Raw genomic sequence first — 15,513 nt, 5'->3', positions numbered from 1 at the left:
AGGAAATTTAATGTAAACTAGCCAAATCAGAAATTATGGTATCTGCAGCAGCCAGATCTTTCCAAGGACTTTACAGGGTCTTGCAGCACCCAGACCAAACTCAGTAAGAATGTTCTGGCTGTAATAAATTTCAAGAGAGATTTGGAAATGTTTATGGATAAAGATCGCAAAATCTAAAATCTAAGTCTCTATTTAAACTCAAGCATTCCTAGGCTTCATATGTGATCCCTCAAGTAATTGCATACTATCAATATGAGGTGAAAAGAGCAGAATTTTAATTGAAAGATTTTCTTGTTCATCGCTAAAGACAATTTTATTTACAAATGCATCTGTAGTACAAAAGCCAGAAGAGGATTTTTTAATTTAGCTTTTTAGAGACTTTGAAAATAACAGTCTCCTTTTTTTTCTTCTGAAAAACAATATTGTAAAATCGGGAAAAAATATTTTATCTATGTAAAAAAAGTTATTTAAGGAACATTTTGAGAAGAAAAATACCAAAATAAATTTAGGGAATTTGATAACTTTATAGGCTTAATTTTAAGGGAATGAATCTTAGAAATAGGAAGCATTGCCCTTGGACTAGCAAGGTACAATCAGGGTGCCCTCTATGGGTGGCTGGGACTAGAAACAAAGCAGAAAGGATTTTCAAGGGTAATTCAGCCAAGAGGGAAACTGGTGACAGCCTGGCAACATGTTTATTTAGCTCTGGAATCAGAGGTTGACAGTGCACTTGACTGTCAGTATGTATCTATACAAGTGCGCCCCTAAAGAGATAGGTGAAATGCTCTACTCTGACAGAGGAAATAACTCACAGAAAACAACTTGATCTCACTTGTTTTTAGAAGTTCCCATTGAAATTAAAAGAAGAAAAAGACCATTGGCATAGGTATATACTGCATCAATTTAAAAACCTGCATGCTTTCTTGTTTTTAATTTTGCTTCCACAAAACATGGAAACAGGGAAAATAGGTCACATGGAAACAGGAAAAACTAGCACAGGAAAGAGTAGCACAGTAAACTAAATAGTGAAGAAAATATGAAGCAATTTTATATGCTGGTGTGAGTTGATGCAGTGTACCACATGAAGATGTGGCTTAGTGCTTTTCCTCACCTCTAAGAGCTCAAACTTTCAGTGAGATCTACCTAAATTTCATAAATTTTCAGGATGAAATCATTAGTAATCAAAAATGTGCCTAATATCCAACTTTTTTTCTCATGTAAAGTCAGTGACCCTTCAACTTGTTTGATTCTTTGACTTTCTAATGCAGTACAATTTTCTCAAGTAATAGGCATGCAAGTTGATTTTTCTTTTTCATTTTTTCGTTGGTTCATCAAAGCAGAAGTTGTATCATGCATGTACAAATCCAGAAAAATCATAAGATGCCTCACCCCCAATAAACAAGTAACTCTAATACTGATCCAGTGTGCATCACAAAAAGCTCTAAAATGTGCACAAGGAGAATGGATGTGAACCTGAGGTGGAAAAAGTAATTCAAAATGAAGTAAAGCACAGCTATCGATAGTGTGTGTGATTAAGGGTAGAACCTTATCTTAATTATAGACTCACAATCCAGAATTACTGCATTGTTTTCAAGTAATTATATCAATGAAGTGATTCAAGATGCAAACCAGTGATCAAAATCTGGCTGGTCAAGAGAGTGGCTGCTTAGATCCTGGTGTTGTCCAAAGGGAGAATCCAAATTCAATACTGATGTTGTGTGGTTGGTGGTATTTGGGCACTTGTAAGCTGAGTACATAACCAACGATCTTCCTTGGATTTCACAAAACAGTTATTTTCCTAAGAGGTATTTGCTCTTGTATTTCAGCTCCTTACCTCTAAGTATTGTTTAAAAAAACCCCAGAATGCACATAGTAATTTTCCTGGGGAAAGCATGCTCTTTTGGGAAGAAGAAAAACCCCAGCCACAAAACTCTTCTCTGGATATTGGCACACAGGCTTTTTTCACCAAATCTGATTTTCTCTCCAAAAGTTGGAAAATCCCTCCCCCTGCCCCAAGTGGACAAAATTTTAATAGCAGTGTGAAAGTTTTAGGGAGATAATTATGGATAATTGAAAGCAGGGAGTAGGAATGAGAATACTTAGGTGACCTTAATTCCAGCTGTCACTAATACACATTACTATAATGAAACACTCATGTCATTACATGCCTTTGAAATTGGTTGCACCAAGCATAAGCATGGTACTTTAAATCCTGACGTTATCCCATATATTAGTCCTCTTAATTTCTTTTATCCGAAAGACCAATCTCTTTAGGAACTACTGTACAAGGACAATTATTCCTCTTTAGTGGATGTGGCCTCTGGGAACCATCAAGCTGAGCTCTTTATTTCAGTGCAGTACAGGCAGTGCTCACTCAGCCCTCAGCTTTAGGAGCCCTGTTAGCTTAAACTCTGTGAGAAGTTTGTGATGCCATTTGCTGGTGTTTGGGACCACGCAGCCCTTGCCTGCTGTGAGACCTGCTGTCTTTGTGTGTGTGGTTTCTGATGGGGAGGTTTCTGATCCTCTGGTTTGCTGGGGGCACGGGGACCATTGCACTTGCTCTCCCCTAGGTCCGTTTCCTTCACCTCAGGCAAAGACTGTGGCTGTAGGGCTGTGGTAGGAATTGGAATGTCTGTTTCCAAGGAGAGTGTGATGTCCACATCCTGGTTTGGAACAGTACCACATTCTTTTTTTTTGCTGTCCCTGTCAGTCTTTCTCCTCGTGTCCTCTCTCAACCCTTTAGCTGAAATCAGGGCAGTAAAAATATCAGGTTCTCAAAGGGGCAGCTACTGGATTTGTAATATGGTCAGCACTAGGGGTCTCAGCATGTTGAGCTGTAAATTGGGGAGAGTCACTGAATCAAGTGGTATGTTGAAATTAATATTTATGGTCAAAAAGCTTTAAAAATCACTAATAATAGGCTTTACATCCTAAGTAGCTACTGAGGTAAGAGGAAGAATGTAGTATGACGATAGCTGTTGAAGGACTAAACTGGCAGCAGGCAAAAAAGCAATTCTGTTGAGCAACAAGAGCCTTTGTGCTCCCAAGCCTGAACACTTTTGAACATCCCATGCAAGTAACTCAGTGCCTTCAGCAAATTCCTGAGGAGAGTTCTGTCAACCAGATTTAAGACAACTTTTTGATAAACCTTGTGACCCAGTGTGTGGTGGGAGAGGGTGAGGGCTTGACACAGCCAGCCTTGCTGGGTCACTTCCAGACACAGCCACACATCTGGGCAAGCCCAGCTCATGTCAGTTCTATACTACCCTGGAGTGATGAGATCCCTGTCGTGACCTATTCCCAGAGCTTGGGTGTTTTTTGGGTCCCAGGGAGGAAGGACATCGTGTGACTCTGAAATCATAAAGATTTTTACAAAAAGAATCATAAAGATTTCAATCGGTTGCTCACTGAAAGGGCCTTAGAAAGTCGAAGCATGGTGTGACACAAGAAAAAGAGTATGATTTTGAGATCTGGAGTTTTTTGAGACAGAATAGGAAAAGAAGTCTTGTTCATCAAAATATAAAACAACTTCTGACTACAAGGAACAAGGAAGCATTTCCTTCTTCTCTGGGTTTGTACAGGTGGGAATGTTTTGCCCTCTTACTGCATCTTTGGTGCTAGCCACTATTAGTTACTGTATTGGATGGACCAGCAGTCAAGAACAAAGTCCAGTTTGTCTAAGAAAATTGTTCTGCATAGAGAGAAGTGTAGTAAAAAGTATAGAGAATGTGAAATTAAATTGAGGAAATTAGAAATGTCATTAAGCCAAGCTAGCCAGCAAACATCAGCTAAAAGAAAATCTTGTCTGGACAAATGCTAAAACAAAGGCTGTCAGGAAATTACTTCTCACTTGAAAGGAGCAGGACTTGGCACTTGGTTCAGAATGCTCATAGACTTTGCCCGCAGCAACAGCTGTCACAGTTGAGCTGTTGCTAGACAAGGGCCAGGAAAAACAGTGAGATGCACTTAAACAGTGGAGAATTTAGGAGTGTGGTCATGACAGTGTCACCTTTGAGGGGCTGTAATCAAAGCAAAACATTTAAAATTAGTGTAAATGCTTCTCCCAAGGAGGAGTAGGTCACACCTAGTCATTGGACAAAGTCTTAGTTGCTTTTGCTCCCACGGTTGTAACTCAATGTGAAAAGAAAGCTATAAGCAGGCTGGAGAGAAATGTTTTCTGTTTGGTGCACGAAAGGCTTCACCAGAAAAAGAACTGTAAAAATACAAGGCAGAACATTAATCTCTGAAAGTTTTTATCTGAAGGTATCTTCCTACAGACTCTCCTCTTATATAAACTCTGTATGAATATAAAGATTACTCTTAATAATTCAGGTTACCAAAATCATGGGTGAAAGAAAGAAGAGATTTGGGTCGTATTTGCCAAATGAATTCATCAGCAGGTGAGCGGTACGCCACAGTGCTGAGGTTTGTTTAGCCTTTCTTTCATGATAAGACACAGTAGATTGCAAAAGTAAAAAATGTTAGCTCATATTTGAAGGTGTTAAAGGCCCTGCAAGATTCACTGAAAACAAAGCCACTCTTCAGTTATTTTTTTTGTCTGTGGGTGATGTAGTGCTAAGGCAACTCTTAAGGGTGGGAAAGTTAGTGACAGTGTGTAATGGGAAAAGTGTTTACTTTCCCATTTAGATATGAAAGTGTGAAAGAGAAGGGAAGTAACATAAATTTAGTATAATTTTAAATCATATGCTTCCTGTTCTCCCCATGAAAATAACTAACATGCTTTCTGGATTGAATGTTCTGAAAACAGTGTCTGTTGCTGATAGTTTAGTTGCATTTGGACTCAATAGATTCTTTTTGTTAAAAGCACTGTGCGTAGTTGTGTTTTGTGAGATACCACTGGAAGTCTTTGTCTCTGCGGAAGCACATGGTGTTCCTAATCAGACAGTATGGGACATCTTGGTAGTGGTCCAGGCTGAGGAGAAAAGGAGAAAGCTGAACATGTTGGGAGTACAAAAACCACAATCACAGCTGCCTAGGCTGTAACAAAAATACACAAAAGAATGAGTGATAGAAGTAAGGACCCCTGTAACTGCTGCTGAAATACAGGTGGAAAGTGTAGCAAAAATACTTGACATCTGAGACAATAAGGTATCTTGAAAACACAACTGCCAGGAAGAGATAAAGGGTTTGGGAATGTTAAATGGACGCAACCTTCTCTTGCAAGGGATTGCGAATTCCTGTCCTCTTCACTTCCAAGCTGAAAGTCACTCTGCATTCACTGTACTTGTTAGCAACGCACCAGCTTGAGGTGTAGCTCAGCCCAGCTCAAAGCTGTCTTTTGATTGCAAAGCACTCTGCAAAGAAGTCCATGTCCCAAAGATCTCAAAAGTTCTCAAAGACAATGCAGCCGAAGATAGCACATGCCACTGCATGCCACAAAGCAGTGCTGCTTAGCCACATGCTTCTGCTTGCACAATCACTGGTGAAGCAGTTAGCACTGTGACAGAAATGATAAGCAAATGTTATCATTAAAAAAGGCAAAGCAATTTCCCTCTTTTTCTCTAAGGGCAACTGCTTCCAGTAACCAAGGGAAGTTGTGGTGGAACAGGATGCAGGAAATAAAACTCTTTTTAACTGGATGCATCATAAAATGTAGTGGTAGCAGCTAGCAATCTGCAAACTGAGAGGATAAAATGCATTCTGCATATCTACAGTAGCTTGTTGCAGTTGAGATGCCTTTTTCTATAGAATTTTGCCTGTTCCAAATGCCAAACTAATTGCAGATAACTGCCAGTAAGAGCAAGGTAAAACACCAGCTAAATGCATGACCATTAAAAATGTTTCTTTTTTTCCTTATTAACGTATGCTTAAAATCACCTTAAAATAATCATTGTGCAGTTTTCATCTTGAAATTATTCTGCTTCAGTATCCCTGTGTGATGCCATGAAGCTTCATCTTGTGACACCCAAGGCTGGAAAAGGGGGTGTGTGTGTGTGTTCCTGGACAGGAATCACCCTCAGACTTCATGCTTACATGCTTGTTTCTGTATCTGACATATTTCAACATACTAGTAGTTTGAGAACCATTATTTTTTCCTTTCCTTTGGAAAATGAACATCTTGAGACTTGGCTAAAATTGACTGGCTTTAAGGGCTAAAGATAAAAAAGACAGCTTACATGAGGTTGCAAAGCATTTCTGTGCAGTTTTTCCTGTAATGCATTTGATGTTTACAGGATATGTTCAATTTACTAGGTCTTATTGGTAGGAGGAGTTGCTGCATAACTCACCAGTGACTCTGCTATTTCTCAATCCTTCAGTTATCCTGAGCCATTCCTGGCAGAATTTCATGCCATGTTATATCACACTGAGCTGTCTCAGACTGATCATGCAATCTTGAGATGACATCTTGACAGGATGTGGTTAAGCAGGAATCAGTAAAGATGTTATTTGGGGATCGATTCTGCAGGAGTCCTAGATTTCCAGTTTCCTATGAGAATTGCTTGGCGATTGTCCAAGCATGTGGAAAATTACAAGGGTGATAGGGAAACATGATAATTGAATAATAAATTGAAATCATAGGTGGTTTTGCTATAGATTTCTTTAAGACCAAGGGTAAATGCTGTGTCAGAAGGGACCCCTACAAGAGAGGCTCAGTGCACTGCAGAGCACAGGATGCTCTATATGTTCTGTGGGCAGTCTTTAGGAAGCTGTGCTTTGGAAGACTGCACCAATGTGTTCCAAGGATGTTTATGTATCTCTCATTAATCCTGGGAGTGGACGGGACAGCACTGCAGTGGCACACTGTGTAGCCATAGGACATTTAGAAAAATGAGCTTGCTTTTTTATGATGTACCTTTTAGGTCAAATGGGAAATGGTTAGAAAAGATCTGTGACAAATGTTACCTAGAGGCTGGGCTGCATTATGTTTCTTGGCTCTTCAAGCTGTGAGTTTGTAACTGAATGCTGTTTTCTGAATGCTCCTTCCAGCAATATGTCTGCTTCCATCCTTTTTTGTTGTTATCTTATATTTTTCTTTTTTCAACAGATCGACAAGACATTTTACAATTCCATTTTAAGGAAAAAATACATCCGTTCACGCTTAATCAGAGTGAGGTATGTGAGATTATAATAAATGCACGCAGCTGAGATAAAATTAAATGTACACCAAGCCCAGCTAGATCTAATTCAGTAAAGTGTATTGTGTGTAAAACCAGAGCATAATCCCTAACTGAGCATAATCTGGTTCTGAACCTTGCTCTCCTTTGGATCTTAATGCAGAAGATACCCTTCAGTCAGTCCAAATTCCAAAAAGTTTGTGTTCAGATCTTGAGCAAGCTTTAGTTATTAAAGCAGAGATAACTAAAGCTATCTAAAACCAAAAAGGATTTTCAGAATTATTTCTTACACTGTAATGCAGATGTCGTTTCTAGCATTGCTATTGCGCTGGGCTTGTCAAGTAAAACCAGGCTGTGCTGGCTTGGAAAGTCCCACTTATCATTGTGGCTCTAAGAATGGGCATAAATAGGTGCCCAGGGAACAGTAGAAGCACAACAGACATGTGAAAACTGCTTCCTGGTATGCTCCCTGCCTCCAGGTATTTACCACTTGGGAGTTCTTGAAGTGGTTGTGGTTTATTTAGCAGCCCTCGATGGCATTATTTCCCAAGGACTTGTCTATTGTCTCCTGGACTCTTCCATGATCCTCAGTCCTTTAGGAAGGAGATAATTGTGAAGATCCACCTTCTTTGGATCATTCAATTACTCCTAGCTCTTGTGCTGAAAGAGATGATGAAAAGTTGATCACTACTCCTCCTCTCCATGCAATTACTGATACTGGACACTCCCATCATATCGTTTTCTCTCTTGTATTAAGTAAGAGCCACTGATTTTTTGTTTTCTGGTGGGTTTTTTTTTGGTGGGTTTTTTTTTTTTTTTTCAGTTGGAAATTCCAGTCTACTCAGCATCCTCTGCATTCAAACTGTTTCTTATCATCCTGTTCCATACATCTTTCAGGTCTGCTGTTCCTGCTTTTTTGAGATGAAGGGGTCAGATCCATAGTTGAGATTATCATCAAGCAATGTAGAGCTGTTTTTCCTCTTTTACTCTCTGTTCAACTGCCAATAATACATAATGTTTGATTTGATTTTTTTAAACCACAGTTAAGTGCTGAAAATTATCTTTTTATATAACTTTCTATGTAGTAGTAAGATCTTGTTCCTGAGTGACAGTGCCCATCACTTTGCAAATAAACCTTGAATCTCTTCATAATCATAGACTAAAGCAGCAAGACTAAGATCTAAAGATCTAATCCTTGTGAATGTGTTTCTCCTTGTTCTTACATGGTTTGTGACATCCTGCCTCTTCCTCTACCTTAGCTTAATCCCCAGTTACACACAAGTCATTACTAGAATGTAGCTTTAAGGATATTTTTGATTCTGACTAGAGTGTTGCAAGCATAGGTAGGGTGATTTAGGGATCTGAGAGGCCAATATGTAGGGATAGGCGGTATTTTTCACCACTACTTGTTCCCAAGGACAGACAAAAGTACTTGTGATGTTTGCTGTGTTGGATGCAAGATTTGTATGCGCCAAAACTTGTTTGTGTTTTCAGATATACATTTTTTATGCCTCTTCAAAGGCTCAGACAGCAAGTTCTTTTGACCAGGGTCATGGTTGTGAATTTACTTGGAAAGGACCATGCGTATCTTTTTGCTCAGTATGAGCAATGCATTAATAATAATGCCCACTGGTCACTGAGAAAGACAATACTAATCTGGACTAGGTGTCTTTGGCTCTGGATCTCTGCTATATAATAAGTGAATCAAGGTGGGCAGTACTTACCTGAGGGTTTCGAGAGGTGTGGTGTGCTTGCAAGAGCTGGTACGGTAATTCCAGTGTGGCATAGCACAGGAAGAGGAGTGGGGGGAGAGGTGAGGGAACACCTCAGAAATGCAGAGCAACACCCACAGTTGGATCAGATAGTATCTGGAAAATAAACGAAGTGGCAATCATGCTGAAGTTGGAACAAACGGAAAAAACAGTCTGTTGAAAAGTTCACATATGACTTATCAGTCTCAATTATGAGATCCTTGAGGCAAGGAGTGCGTCTTTCTGCTCACCTACGAACCACTTGGCATGCCTTGGTGTGCTTAGAACACATGGCCTTTTCTTTCTCTTCACTGAAAATACCAGGAATGTCTGTTTCAATTTGGTACATGTTCCTTTGAAAGACTAAAGCCTGATTGCATGAATTCTGTATAAGCTGCCTGTCTTCTGTTTTTCCTTTATGTAACTACAAATTTCCAAGACAGTGAGATACAACTAGGAGATCTTCTCTTTTCCTATCTAAAGACAGAGCAACCTGCTTTTACCTCTCCCCCTGTACTGGAGTAACTGTGATTTCATCTGTTGTGGCTTGTGTCTCATTGCTTCTTGGTTCAGGTGGGAGGAGGCACAAGAGAGAAGGTTCCTGGTGTAAGCTCTTATCTTCCCTTCGTGATGACCGGGGATAAGCCATCTGCAAGTACAGAGCAAGATTTACTATGCCAGATTAGTCAGTTTGATGTTTATAGTCTATCATTCCATCTATTGCAGTATCTGATGCTTTGAGGAAAAAAAAATACTACTTCCAGGTGAATTCAACCGATTACAAGACTTTTTTCCCTTTTCTTTCTTCTGATCTTACATTAAAACTGTGGAATTGTGTGTTTCAATGTGTGTGCTGTTTGCACTTTTCAATGAGGTGTTAAAGGCCCCTTTTGTGAACCATCCATTTGACTTTAATAAATAGACTGTGGGTATGCTGCCAAGTTTCATTTATTGTTGCACAACGTGAGGTTATTAGGAACATTCTCCGAGAGGTTGCTCTGGTAGAATTAGGTTGTGTGGTCCCTCCCCATCTCCCAAAAAGGCCCAAACACCTTTCTGGTGGTGATTGTAAATTTTTATTCTGTGTATGTACAAGGCCATTGAAAGAATTGTGTAGATCCCATTAATCATCTAACTCATGTTTCTGAAGTGCTGTTTATCCAGTTTTTCACTGTAATCAAATCAGTTCGTTCCGCTCTTCTGTCTCAGGCATGTAGTCAGCGACTGCTTTTCAGATTCTAATATTGGTCTGGCCATTTGTTCACAGAAAGTATCATGCCACCTCCTAGCCTATGATGCATTTGACTATTCAGTGTTCTTGGATTTCTCTTGGAAATTCCTTCTCACAAATGCTTGAAAATGTATCTAGTCTTTTATGTTACATTGCCATTGCTAGAAACGCTAAGATAAAAGCTAAGAAATGCAGAAATGGGCTGAAGGTAACGAGACTCTTTCATTGGTTTGTAGCCCAGATACTGATGGTGTGATGGCAGAGGCTTTGCTCACATTCTGGTTCTCCTCTACGGATTCTAGAGAAACATTGCGGGAAAGAGTTGGAAAGATCCTACGGAGGGGCCTGAAAAAATACACAGGACCTCTGCGAATAAATGTCCGATCTTCCACTATCTCAAGTAAGTATATTACATTTCTTTTACGAGTAATTCTTGCCATTTTTTGATTGATGGGACTTGGTTTTCTCTTTTGATGATAGCTTTTGGTGTTACTGTGTCTGAATGATAGTTTTTGTGCTCCTTAAGTAGACCAAAATCAGTGGCAAACCCCCTAAATCTTTTAAAAATACCTTAAATATGGATAAATGGGAGCAGTTACTTTGTGGTTTCACAGTACAACCTTTCACAGCCTCAGCCTTCCTCCAAACTGCAGTACTGACTTTATGTTACTGTCATGGAGTCTGAAAGTGCAGGAAATATACTTGGATGACAAGGGGAAAGAACCAATGCACTGAAAAAATAGTATTTGGTGGAAGGATCAAAATCCTTGCAAATTCCCCAGAGGACAGGCAAAGAGAGGCATGATGTTCTTATCTACATGACTTCTCAGCTAAGGATTCTATTCCCTTCTTCACAAAGCAGACATGAATCTGCAGGATATGAACATAAACTGCACTATCTTCTATACTTCAGTTCTGCTACAGAATTTTTGTGCAGGCGTAGAAATCTTGTCTCTGTCTTGGCTTCAGTTATACATAGTCAGCAATATTTCTGGGTGTCACACTTTTCAAGAAGGAGTTGCTGGTTGACAGGTAGGGACAAACAGTTGCTCCATTTCTTTTTGCAGAACTTCTTACTTCTAAGTGCAAGAGTGAGAGTACAGTAATTAGGGTGGGTGCTTGCTGCTTGCTGTTCCACACTAGACTACTTGAACCAGCAGAAATCTGCAGAAGTTAGACAGCTGTATTTAGAGAGCAAGGAACCTGGACAAGCTTCCATGCTGGATAGATCCAGACTTCCTCCCACTCAGAAATGAGCAGAAGCAGCTTCTTGTTCCTCCTCTTGGTGCTTAAACAGGGCACACATTTGATTGTGTAGGCATTGTGATAATGCAATGAAACTCAAATATGAGCTGTCACACCTCCATTGTTTCCTGATGGGCCAACCAGCCTTCCCCTTTGGAATGGCTCAGAATAATAGGTGACATCCCTCTGGGCAAATAATCACCATTTCCCTGCAGTGTTGTTTATATGCCAGTAGTTCCTGTTCAACAAAGTGCACATGTAAATTCTCCCAGATAAAAATAGTGTGTGGGCACCAGAGAGATTCAAAGAGTTTTGCTTTTTGTTTACACAGTTGGGTCATGGGTCTGTGACTTTTGAATCTTCAGTTTAATTTGATGCTTTACATAAAGGATGAAGTTGGAAAGAGTACAAAAATTATTGTTAAAAAGGGACTGTGGTCATATCAAGTCAAGCTGCTTTTATTCAGCCTGGTAAATGTGGGAAGCGACTCAAAACTGTTTTAGTTGACCTTGAACTGCACCAGGATTGTTACAGTAATGTACTAATAGCTAACTAAAAAATTGGTTAATACAATCGAATTGCAATGTTTTCATTATACAGTCTCACTAAGAGATGGCATCTGTGTTACTTTATCAAAGCTGGGTGACAAACTTCATGTTGCTTTTCTTGGCTCTCCCAGCCTAACCATAAAACACTGACTACACAGGTCAGCTGCTCATTACAGGACATTGTGCAAGTGCTACGAGTGACACAAAGGAACATAAACAACACCTTGGCATTTCTAAGAGACAACAATAAAAGGCTGTTGAAAATTTTTTTTTCCATCTTTTTTTGCTAATAGGATTTCAGCAGTGGTATGAAGCTTAGGCCAGCTCCTGAATGCTGTTGCCATTTCAGGTCGACTCAGGAGATGAGAGTATTGAATGGACAGCTCCTGTGCTTTTAGATGCTGGTCTCAATTTATAAAACTTATTCCTCACACCAGGGAGAAGTGCAATTTGCAACAGATCCTAGAGGTCCAGAGAAGAATCTAGGTTTTGCATTCTCTACTTTTGTCTCCCCTCCTGAAATATCTTGTCCACCATTAGTATTTAAACCATGGAAACCTAAGAAGCCCTAGATTTTTTCCATGCTCTGCAGGCACCTTTCTAAATCTTGCTTCATTGCACCTTTTTGCCAATGAATCCTTATTCATCCTAAGGCATTTTTAAAATGACGCTTTCATAGTGACTTGCAAAAAGTCATTAACCTGCTCTTTGTAACCACCTTATCAAAAGATTCTAATTTAGGGGCCATGATATATCTCAGTTTAGATGAGCATAGCTCACTAGTTGAACAAATCCAGGTCAGGCACTTATCTATATGGCATGCTAGGGGGAGTCTGATAAAGGGAACCTCCTTAAGTCTTCCTCCCCCGAAATAATCACCTTGTTGTTCAACACCATGTCTCAACTTGTGCTTCACTCACAAGTATTTGCCTTGAGAATCAGCTCCAACAAATTCCTCCAAACTGGGTGCTACACTTGGGACCTTCAAGCTGTTCTGGGCAGCACTATCACACTAAGGCATCTGCCAGACCAGGTGTAGAACTTGCTTTGCCTCTGCATTCCTGAGGATTGGGAATAAAGAGGGGATAAGGTCTAAACTGACAATTTAGTTAGTTAGTTCTTAGTTAATTTTTTTCTAAAACAGAAGCTTGATCATACATACGTGATAAAATAGAAAATGTGCAAAACTTCAAGGAAAACAACATATTACTGTCTCTGGTTTGTCTGTCACTAAACTGTAGATGTTCTTTACTTAAGACTGCAAAAATACATTTTTGTCAGGGTACCTTCAAATGTATTATTACTGAAGCTCCTTCTTTCTTATTTAGCTAGATATCAGAGTCTCCTGGTCAAGGATGGTTTACATCCAGACATTCCCTCTGATTTTGATAGAAAATAAGAATTCTCTGCACTTGTGTACAAACCCCACTAGAAGCCCAAATATTTTTTCAGTGAACAATTAAGCAAACTAATTTCTACCTTCCCTGAAGAGCAGTGCAAGGGCAATCAAAGTGAGACATCAAAGTGTCAGATGGCTTGGAAACACCCATGTTAGGACTTGCTCTTCCACTGGCACTGAAAGAAGGTGTTGCAGTTTGCCTTCTGTATAGTTCTGGCAACAAAGAGCTCTTCCTACAAGGCTGATTTATTTTCCTGAGGGTTTCTTGGTTAGAAGTACAGTCATGTGACAGTCTGGATCCGTATTAAGTAAAGTGTAGCGCAGCTTGCCAGACTACTTCCCTTTGTCAGGTAGGTTGGAAGTATCCCAAAATATATTTTTGGGAATGTACTTCTGACGTCAGAAAGCAGCTGGTTGCAAGATCACTGGCACTGTACAAAATGAGTAGGAAGTATTCCCACCTGTTGCACAGCCAAAGGTTTTGACCACGAATAATGAGTCATGAATTGGTTTTGATCAACAAGCCAACTGTTATTGTTTCTATTTATCTGCAATCTGGGGCTTGCTAAAGCTCCTTACAACTACAAAGTACAGAACCTGGCAGACAGATTCTTACTTCTTTATCGAGTCTTCTGTGGGAGTCACACAGATGAGTGTCTGACAGGGTTGATGAGGAATGTTCCACGTCAAATAATCCATGGGGCAGTCTTGATATTTGCTCTTTATCAGCCACAACAGCATCTCTGGGGAGTGGAACTGAACATGCATCTGTACATTGGGAAACAGTGGAGATCTGATAATCCCCCCCTTTGAGGTCACTAGTTTGGCACAAGGTGGTACATTTCAGTAAGAGTCTAGAGAGAATGATTGAAATGGAAGGCACTGAAATGTATTTTAGAATTAGTATTTTGCAAAGGTATACTTGTGATAAAGGAATTAAGCAGAAAGTCATCTTGACCTCACTTCTCATGACCCAGATACATTAATTTAATTGATTTTCTCACTCAAACCTTGTTTTTTCCATGCTTTGCCGGCAGAGGTTGAGAGCAATTTGGGCTGCCTTTACTGTAGTAAGACACTGATTGCAGCTGGGGCATGACTGTAGGTCAGGAAGAAAAGTAATGCTAGAAATCGTATCTGTTTTGATACTTGTTACAGAACTGGTACATAGCAGATCCCTCCTCGGGCTGCAGGACAACCAGATGGAGTTGGAAGTATGCTGTGAGGTATGGACCTGTGTCTGCCCCATGGACAGGATTAAGATGTTGATGGGGGACGGTGGAGGGAGTCATAGATGTAAGGACAGGTGCAGTGAGAATCAGCAGGGAGGGGACAGCTGGGTGACAGGACAATAGAGGCACAAAGCAGTTGTTGTGTCTCCATCAGGTTACTCTGCTCTGTTGAAGGAATGAGAATTGCATCACCTGTATTTAAGCCATGTTTTGCTACTTCTACAAGGGTGTATAAATCTGGAGAGGTAATTCCTGTTGAGAGAGCAGTGAGAATATTGGAAGGTTAGTAGAGAGACATTTTAGGACGTATGAACTATGTAACCACACGAGAGCATGCCTTTCCTGCTGAACCCAAAGCTCATGTTTTGCCATCTTTCAGGAAATTCCTGCAGTTCCTTTTGAGTGCAGTTTTTGGAACATGACCGAATCTGCTGCTCACTACTCTCATTCCCATTTCCCCCAATACTTCAGACCTTTATGGTCTTTACCATAATTAAAGAGCATCAGAGTAGAGCTATTATCCCCACCTCTGTCTACACCGCAGGACATGCACTCTGGGACATTCCTCTCAGCTGCCCAGTTTGGTGACCTACTGAAACTCACCAGTGATCCTCTTTTTGTCTGCATGCACAGTTGTTACCCTACATAACACTGGGTGAGGCCTCTGTTTCTGATGTAGCTGAGAATTTTGTAATTCCCTCTCCTTTCAAGAAAATTGTTATTAAAATGTGGCAATGGACAGTGGGAAAAATGCTTTCTCTGCTCCCTGGTGCATTTCCCAAAGCTGTGCTTCAAATGCATTTCAAACAATATGTTAGGAGTATTGAAGCACATACTCTTTCTTATTTTTGTTTACAATCCTTTCCTCCATTCTTATCCCTTTTAAAATAATCTCTACCTTACCTCCTCAGTGTGAAAAAATATCTTAGACAAATAAGATGTGGGAACTTGATATAGTATAGGATGGAACATGCAGTTTGCTTTTGAGACTAGGAGTTATGTTTTCACATTTAGAAAATCTATAGGTGTAG

General features: G+C 40.0%; 1 protein-coding gene across 1 annotated transcript in view; it reads left to right on the top strand.

The window, feature by feature from the left end:
• Nucleotides 1-15,513, top strand: part of LOC136290656 (transmembrane protease serine 11E-like) — a 40,475-nt gene that overhangs the window by 15,102 nt on the left and 9,860 nt on the right. The window contains exons 4-5 of the mRNA XM_066184998.1: nucleotides 7,007-7,074; nucleotides 10,295-10,458. Coding sequence (XP_066041095.1) covers nucleotides 7,007-7,074; nucleotides 10,295-10,458 — 232 coding nt within the window. The remainder of the gene's footprint in view (nucleotides 1-7,006; nucleotides 7,075-10,294; nucleotides 10,459-15,513) is intronic.

Source organism: Chamaea fasciata, unplaced genomic scaffold, assembly GCF_029207755.1.
Source record: "Chamaea fasciata isolate MVZ Bird 193981 ecotype frontalis unplaced genomic scaffold, bChaFas1.0.hap1 SCAF_6, whole genome shotgun sequence".
Taxonomy (NCBI): domain Eukaryota; kingdom Metazoa; phylum Chordata; class Aves; order Passeriformes; family Sylviidae; genus Chamaea; species Chamaea fasciata.
The sequence above is the reverse complement of the archived record's forward strand: the minus strand, read 5'-3'. Positions and strand labels throughout refer to the sequence as shown.